Here is a 9632-nt window from a genome sequence, read left to right on the forward strand (position 1 = left end):
TCAACTTCTCTGTCCTTTTCTCCCTATTTATTGTCCCTGCTATGAATAAACAACAACACAACATTTACAATGTTTTACATTGACTGTTTTTCTCCGCTAGAACAGTACCTTACTGGACTGTGGAGGTTTCACTTTCAAACTGTTACCCTACCCTGAAAAAGTCTCCAATTCACTGATGTCATCAAGGCCACTGAATATAGGTAGTTTTCTAACCAATTCCCTCCCCAAGCTGACATCACCATGATCGTCTTAAACACCGAACCATGCTGTGATGTCACAGCTCCCTGGTCCTTCCCCTACCCATACAGAAAGTAAAGGGAAGAACAAGGAAACAGTACACGAGTCAAGCCTTCTGCTGTGGGCTGGGAATCACAGAAGGTAACAACTCAAATTACCCTTAGCACTTTGACAGCTAGGGAAGTTAGGTGTGAAGGGGGATGGGAGATGAGTCAAAATAGTAGAATTCAGGCTTCACAAAACAACTGCAGTTTAGCCATTCTAAACAGAAGCAGCAGTAAAAAGTACTTTGAAAGTCTGTTCTGTGGCATTTGCACTGTTTGTGTTTTAAGTAGTCACTGAATGGCATGAAATGGTACTTAAAACTAACTGACTAAAAGACAGCAGTGTATGCATGTAAAATCAATGCTGTGACAGGAGCTTTAGGGAAAAAAGAGGCCTGTGTGATGCAATCGTTTACAGACGAGCACTGCACTGTGGGATACTTGGAGGAAGACTAAACAATCAGAATTACTTTAAGATGCCAGACCCCAACTGGTCAGACTCAGAAATTACACATAAAATATTTAAAAACCTGCAAATAGTCCCAAAGTGATGTTAAAATGTAGGAAACACCAAACAATGATGAAATAAACATGTTTTTTGAGTATGTGTGTGCGGTTCTCCTTTAAAAAATACCTGTGACACCCACAATACTACCCCCAAACAATGCAGTCCTCAATTGGTGACAGCATAAATGATAAAACTGATTAAGGTATATTGTTTTGATTAATGACTTACTTTACTTTATGTGGTAATTCAAATAATTTATATTATAAATGTTAAATCTACTATCGCTTAATATAAATGGGTTGAATTACCACATAAAGCAAAATTAGTTATTAAAATTAAAAAAAGAAAAATGCAAAACAAAAAATTAAAAATTCACAATATTATGGATATGTTTGTGAGGGTCTATATCATATAATCGAATGCTAACAATGTTGAAAACTCCAAAGAGTGAAAATACCGAACTCAAACTCCTTAGTGTGGGGGGGTGACCCCCTGCTAAATATATACTCCAACTCCAAGATCACACTACGGTGAGGAAAGGACAAGTATTCCGATCTTCACTGTATTGCAATCTCAATAACAGAACTTCAAGTTCCGACATTTTCATTTTCACTCTTTAGAGCATTTGACATTGTCAACATTCGATTATATGATGTAGACCCATTTGTGAGGTGTCAGTATAGTGAACATAGTATTAACGAGGTGTCAGTATAGTGAACATAGTATTAACAAGGCTTATAATAAATTTAAAAGTCTGAATCAACAAGAAGCTTTAGGTATATATTTTTAATTACTTTAACAGAAATTTAATGCTAATAATAATAATAATAATAATAATAATATGAGCAATATATGATGAAAAGTTTTCTTTGTTACTGAATTTAATACTCTCTCTGACAGTTAATTTGATTTGGATGAATTGGTCTATTAACTGCAGTGATGTTCTGATGTCCAATCTAATGTTCTTAATACCCAGTATTTATTATACTAGGGGCAGAAATATTTTTGCTACATTAGTGCATAATTATAGTAGTAAAATTATACTGTATTGTACTGTACCTATTTGTGATTGGGGTACTTTAGCTTGTCACACTTGTTCGGTTTGTAATAATGTTAACTATTTTCCAAGGATTAATGGTTTGAATTATAATCCTGTTACCATATTTGCATGTTACACAAAGCAGGTTGTTTGTGCCTTGTCTAGCCCTGATGGATTACTTTATATTAGTGAAACAAAAAGAAAGTTTAGTAATAGAGTCAAGGAACATACATCTAGGTAAACTATACACTACTGTAGCTGAACATTTCACTACTGTTCATCATAACAATGTGATGTTTTGTTGGCTACTACTTTGCTACAAATCAAAGTTAAGGAAATGGAGCATTTGATTAAGCAGAAACTATTGTATAAGGAAAGTGTTTGCATTTAAAGTATGGTACTTTAGTACCTAAAGGATTAAATAAGGAAGTCAATTGGAAATACTTAATTTATTAACAAGTGTTTGATTTCATTGATTGAGTTGTAGGCAGTATAGACTGAACATGCAGTGTTTTACACATCACTTCCTTTGAAGGTAAGGAGTTAGAAGTGTGTATTTTAGGAGTTAAAAATATGACATAAAACCAACTCTAGTTTATTATCTTTTTTTCCTTCCTTCAAGTTTTTTTGTAGTTTTTTTACTATTAAATTATTAAAACTGATTAAGTTATAGCCTGTTGACATTGCTCTTTGACGTGAAACTCATTTAGCTGAAAGCAAATATGTGCTTTCAGAATGGAAGCTTTTTTAAGTACTCTTTAACTCAGCAGACATCAAAAGAAGTAGCTATTTTGATAAGTACAAGTTCTCTTAACAGTAATTGTCTCCTATTGTGTTTCAAATAATAGGACTGTATTAAATCATAATGAAATCTAGAGACTTTATTTTCACAATAGGCTCATTATATTATCCATTTGTTACTTACAATTTTCTACATTATTTGGCAATAAGTCTTTCACTACTAAATTCTAATAACTTAATATTAGCTGGAAAACTAAATAGTGATTTTAATTCGATCTCTAGATTAAAAATTCAAACATTGCTAAAGAGCTTCTCATCTTCTTTTAACAGACTTAAGAATTTGTAAATTACCACGGATACACACATACTGATTCAAAATACAAAAAGCTCACCAGACTACATTACTACACAGAACTATTTCAAATTACTCACTTTTACTAGGTAAACTATTTTTAGACATTAAAAATTCAAGAAAATGTACTAAAAAGATAAATCAATTTTTAATAAATATTCTCACAAAATAAAAGATGCAATCAATTTACTTTGTGGAAAATAATATGTCACATCAAATTCATTTTACTTAATTTGGGCAACTTTAAAACATTTACAACAGGTGCTTTACGTAAATTCACTATTTTTCAGAAAACAAAGATAATTTCAACAGATCGTGAGACCTAATTTCCTTTCGGGGCCAATTAATAAATACTGATTATGAAAAAAAGCTTCACAACATTCCAAACTTTTAGCAGAATTGGACCAATTATGTTTAGCAACGTCACGGTTCCTTTTTAAGATTTTTTTTTCATCAAATTCATTCAAATAATTTCATAGAGCAGATAAACTCTCCATCATACCCAAAATATAAAACTTCTGAGATCACTGGAAGTATTTTTATTACTTTTTGACAATTTATACTCCACTTCTTATGTTACCGACTAAGAAACTGTAAAAGAATTTCACTGACAAAGAAAGGGGAAAAATTAATTAACTTGACTTTCAATTATCAATGCACTTTACAGAAGAAATAATTTCACAATTTGCAAGCAATAAAGCACTTTATCCAAATGGTATACCAGTGTAATTCTACAAATTTTTTAACAAAGAATTATCTCCTTATTTACTACAACTCCAAATCATCTGATTCATACTTTTCAAACACATTTCATTAGCATGTATGTCTTTAACATTAAAACCAGGAAAAGATCCTTGTGACACCAATAGTTATCGCAAACTAACACATTCTATCACACAACAAAATGAAATATTACAAGCTATTTTACTTTAGTTTGAAATAAAAGCAAAGCATCATCTGCTTTTATTGCATTTGATGCAAAAAAGCTTTTGATTTAGTTAGCAAACAATACTTCACAGATGCTGAAACGGAAATGAATCTATCTTTGCTGGTTTATAATTTCATAAAAAACATTTTTCTAACTCAATTTTTTATTTAGAAATTAACGTGCAATCATCAATTATTATTACTCAAATGTGGAGTTAGGTAGGACTGCCCTTTATCCCCTGTTATTACTTTTAAAATATTAATCTAATATTGGCAGCCTTAAAATGGCCCATTAATTAAACCTATTAACATTAATAATGTTAAAACGAAAATGATGGTTATGGTGATGACCTATTAATTAAAATCAATCAAATCATGAAAACTCAACAAACAATAGCATTACTATTTTAGAACAACTAAAAACCTAACTGGACATAAGATTAATTATACTAAATCACATTTTTTACCATCAACTCCTTATTAAATAAATATTAACCAATTTATCCTATCACAAATAAGATACAAAAAGCACATCTCAAGCGAACAATTAGTACTTACAACAATAAAAAGTATTAATAAATGACAAAATATTAAAATATAATTTGCAAAAGTAATTAGATTATTTAAATTAAACATATAGTTTCACTGAGTTTACTATCATATGTCCAAAACTGCATTGGTCAACTGATCAACATGTCGACTTGAAATATCAAATACATATCAATAGAGCAGCCAAATTGAAACTGAATACACTGACACCCGTAGTTCAATGTATTCGATATAGCAGAAGGTGACATCAGTCACTCACGTTATACACCCTAGCATATTGTTACACCCTGCGGTGAACGGTACGTTTACTTCACTATTTTGCAGGGGGGGCAAGCCCCACTGCACCCCCCACTCTCTGCAAATTATATACACCATCTCCAAGATTGCACTACAGTGAGGAAATGGGTTAATTCCCTGTCCTTCACTGTACCACGATCTCCACTCAGAATGCCGAAATCAGATAACTGAAGTATATTTCCCATTCACTGTAGTGTATTCGATGTTACCTGGTTCGGCATTCTACCTCCTGGAAAACTGTCTTTCGACTAACACATGGTCAATCACCTGCCGTTCGAATATCCAATAGTAAATCGTCTCACTGATCCTTTTTTATATAAAACTTTCTCTTTCCTCCAGATACAAAATGGTTCAATAAAGTTAAAATAATATGGAGTATTTTTTTCTTCTTTTGGAAAGGCAGATCTCCCCAGAATCCCTTGGAAAGTTAAGACTGTTGTCAAAGAATGGATATATCACAGACCCTTCATTACCTTCCTTTTTACAGTACTTTATAAATCACCAAACTAGAATCTATACAATGAACCATAATTAAAAAAATGATTTAATGGTGTCTGGCAAATAAGACTATCAACATTACTATAATTATTATTATTTCTAAAAATTCATCAGAAATTCATCCCAAATTATTATTTGTTCTACTTAAACACAAGTTCAACATCACTGAAATTAATTTTCAATGGTTAAACATTAATCTTGCAAATTGGGTGGACTCACATTTCTATCACATGTATTCTTTTTTATTAGCAACAATAACAAAACCATAACTTTAGTATTCTTGGAAAAAGAAATGCCTACTTCAAATATTTTCAACAGTAACTATTTCTTTAACAAATAGCTTAACTCAAGCTATTCAGGATCTTAACATTTATAATGTCAAAACTGCTTTAAAAAATCCTTTCTTTTCTCATCACTACTTTAAATATAGCTTCTATTGTCCAGATAATTACATTGTAGGAATTAGAAACTTTTAGTATATTACATTATATTACAAAACATTCAACAATTTATGGTTTGGAAAAAAAATTCTTAAATCCTTAAGAAACAGAACAATTCAGCAAAATACTTTACTGAGATCATATCTCACACCAGAGAAACTTAATTGGGCTAATTCTCTTAAATTAAGCTGGCATGGATGTAGTCAGAAAGGCACCTGGCTACATATGTGGTTATGTGCAAAATTCCAAAAATAATGAAGACGCATTCAAAGCAATACAACAGTGTTGATTACACTTATTCTTTATGGATCTTGTGTTTAAATTATACTTTTCTTTTTGAAGAATAAACACAGACTTTTATATATCTCTACTACAATTACTAAAGTTGTAATTTTGTCTGCATGAACTCTCCAGAAATCGTGAACTTTCCATTGGATGACTAGCGGTACCTACTTATGTAATATCAAAACTAGGAGAACATTGAAAACATGGAAGCTAAGATTTTTTAATTGCAATGAGTGGGAATGTTTATTCTCTTATTAACGTATTGTGAAATATTTCATAACACTAAATCAAGAGATACAACTTAAAAAATAACCAAAAGAAAAAGGTCATCAAATCACTACTCTGTCCTCTCTCTCTCTCTCTCGCAAAACAGTTTAAACTTAACTTATTCAAGGAAAACTTTCATTAAAAAATTAAACAGGAAAAATGAGTCTGTGTGTTATAAGCATCAACTGGAAACAGCATGGGTTAATTCGAAAAAAAAAAGCCTAAGTACAAATAAGACTAGTACCACTAACAAAAGTAAAACCAGTAAAGACTGTAAAGATGAATTTCTGTTTTTAAAATCATGCATACTTGAGTTATACCATTCCTGATGTGCAAGCAGTAATCATTTCTACCTCTCAAATTCACAAGAGCAACTTTTCACACAACGGATTGGAATACAAATTTCTCTGCAAGTAACAATATGTGCATCATCCCAAATTTAATGCTCAATAAAACACTGCATGCACTGTCAAAAAGTAGAAGATTGTTAGAATATCAAGTTGCATTATTTAGCACAAATACTGACCAAATATATATGTTATGCTTTGTACTACAAAAAAAATTGAAATTAAAGATTACTGTTATTTACTCGTTTAATCTTTCTCTTTATGCTTGGGACAATATACAAAGAGAATTCTAAGACACTTCAGATTTGCTGAATGGGATCTGCCATTATACAATGTTTTTCAAGGTGTTCATGGTAGCCTTTAGGAAAATTATAGTGGTACTTGTACAATGTTCTTAAATGTGTTTATGGTCACCTTCAAGAAAACTAGAGCAGTACATGTGCTCCTTTCAACACACTTAACACTGCAACTCCAGTTCTACACTGAGAATGTGCAGTCTAACAATGGTATCCTAAAATGCAATCCAGTTAAGTAACACATATCAGGAGAGCTGCCGTCACTTTCCTCTCCAAAATCCTTCTATCCCATATGAAAATAGGTCCATAACAGCCAGCATACTCACATCAGCACATCGCAGCTGGTAAACAAGAATACTATTACCTACGTTAAAAACAGGAAACAAACCTGCACAGCAACAATGATGTTTCGGTACTACAATCAGATTTCAAATCAGAAATACAGAATTATGTTGCACTACGATAGAACAACTAAGCCTCTGAAAATCAGTATATACATGCAAACACATACACATAAAATCAGAAAGCTTTCTGCCTTGTGTTTGCACACAACACCCATGTTTCAAGTGTTGGCTCCATCATCAACTTTATAACAAAAAAAAATAGTGTTGATATTAGCTAAGGAACCATAAAATGGCAAATCAAAGGCAAACCATCAATAAGAGATGTGAAAAAAGATTATTACACAGATTAAAAATATGGAACTGAGAACTACTGGAGATCAGAAACAGAACTCCACATGAAAAAATGAGCTCTATGGGACAGTGCACTGGAAATGATACCAGACATATAGAAACAAATCTAGGTAGTATGCTCACCTACTTTTGACGGAATGAATGACAGTTATGCCCAAACAGGACCCTCACTTAAAGACACAAAGGTTGCAGCTAAAGAGTAGTATACTATCCCACAACTGAAGTGAGGCAGCACATCAGCTGACAAAGATGGAATTAAAGGTGCAAGCATAAGAAATGTAATATCATTAGCAGAGTGCAACAAGGCCAAAAACACACCTGTTCAACCTGCACTAGGATACAACACTCTTAAACATGTACTTCTCACATAAGAAGAAAGCAATATGAAGGCTACATGTTTATTTTGTTTGATAATTACGGTAGTGAACTTATCCAAAACAGAACAATTTCAGCCACAGCTCAGGAATGCACCAGTATAATGGCTAGGGAAAAAAAAAGAGTTTACTGTAAGGAATGCAGGTCAGGGCAAAGATTCCCAATACATATGTGATTCAAATCACAAAAGAAATTCAGCATGTATAAATACCAAACAGTAAGACTACATCAGCACAGCAGAATAGACCATGCCACATCTTCCACACACATGGCAGGATATAACCCCTAGAAAATAGTACTACTAACTACATTTGGCACACAAGCATAAATAAATCATAAGCAAGTACACCAAAGCTAAAAGATGAAGCCCTGTACATTGTATGCAGAAGTAATACAAAATGTCAGAGGATGCACCAGCTCAAAAAGTCCAGCAACTAAAAATATTACAAATTAATATGCAGAAATAACCAATAATGGAAAAGCAAATTGGCAGACACTATACATTCAAAGTATGCTATCACGTTTTCAGAGACGCAAACTTTGCACATCTGAAAACTTATATTTTGGATGAATGCACCCCAAAGGAGGTACGCTGACCTACAGCAGGGATATGCAAACTGTCAGGTCTGCAGATATACATAATATAGATGACTGTATCAGTCCATACATGGGGCGTGCAATGTTAACTGGTACACATACCTGCGAACACGGATAGAACCATAATATTCCTGCAGAATAAAAAAAGTCATGCAACTCACAGAGATACAGTCAAGAAAAAACAGGTAAATATGTATGTAGAGCTGCAGATGGGGATGCATACACAATGGTACACTAACTCATAAACGAGGAAAGTATAAGTAAAAGCAGTCTATGCGAGTTGAAGATGTACATATTACTGGCACATGAACATCTTTAGGCTATCACACGTAGAGGATGGAAAACTGACAGGTACACTACTTTCCATATATAGCAGTCTACTACAGCAAAAAGTATTGCGATCCGCATTTAAAAATTAATGCAAATCATAAAGAACACAAACTACAGTACCCCTTATGACTGCAGGGGGTGGGGACTGACTGTGCAGAAGTGGGCTCCCAGTGGTACCTGGAAGATGAAGTTACTCCAACTTGTATCCATCCTTGTATGAAGCTGTTGGTGGTGGTGTTGCAGACTCCTCTGATCCGCCTGCTGCTGCTGTCGGTGCGCCTCCTCGTCTTCTTCTTGCTGCTGATCGCCTGCCACCGTCTCTCCTCCGTCTCCCCGCCGGGCCCCTCCGGGCTGCAGCGCTGCTCCGAGCCTGAAAAGAGAAGCGACAATGAAGCCTTAAAAATACACATTAGACAGATGGCGATAACGCTGTTTCTTCCACAACTCCACCCGCCTGTAAACCCTCATAATCTCCCACCAGCAAAACTGTTAACAATTAATAAAATATTTTTTATAAGAATTCATGTTATTTACAAACCAAAACATGGCAGCCCCACGACCTCTGACCCCAGACTGAACCCCGACCTCCGTCTCCCTCTCTCTGGCTCAGCCCCGCCCCCTTTTAGGAACTACCATTTGGAATCTGGGGGAAGTTGTCAACTGACTCGTTCTGTAGAGGCACTGACTTACAAAATAAATACTCTTAAAATGATAAAATTTGAATTCCATCGAACTTTTCAAAACCATGTCAATTTTGTGGGATGGATTTATTTACATTGTTTGTTTTACGATTGCTGTCATTGTTGAC

General features: G+C 33.8%; 1 protein-coding gene across 3 annotated transcripts in view; it reads right to left on the reverse strand.

Annotated features, from left to right (window-relative positions):
• MAZ (MYC associated zinc finger protein) overlaps positions 1 to 9414 on the reverse strand; it is a 520299-nt gene extending 510885 nt beyond the window's left edge. For all 3 annotated transcript variants that reach the window (XM_044086337.1, XM_044086336.1, XM_044086335.1), the window contains exons 1-2: positions 9363 to 9414; positions 9002 to 9194 (exon numbers count right to left, since the gene is read on the reverse strand). In XM_044086337.1, the coding sequence (XP_043942272.1) occupies positions 9002 to 9194; positions 9363 to 9370 (201 nt within the window). In that variant the 5' untranslated portion in view covers positions 9371 to 9414. The remainder of the gene's footprint in view (positions 1 to 9001; positions 9195 to 9362) is intronic.
• Between the last annotated feature and the right edge of the window lie 218 nt (positions 9415 to 9632).

Source organism: Protopterus annectens, chromosome 10.part0, assembly GCF_019279795.1.
Source record: "Protopterus annectens isolate FY-2018-M chromosome 10.part0, PAN1.0, whole genome shotgun sequence".
In the NCBI taxonomy this organism is placed as follows: Eukaryota; Metazoa; Chordata; order Ceratodontiformes; family Protopteridae; genus Protopterus; species Protopterus annectens.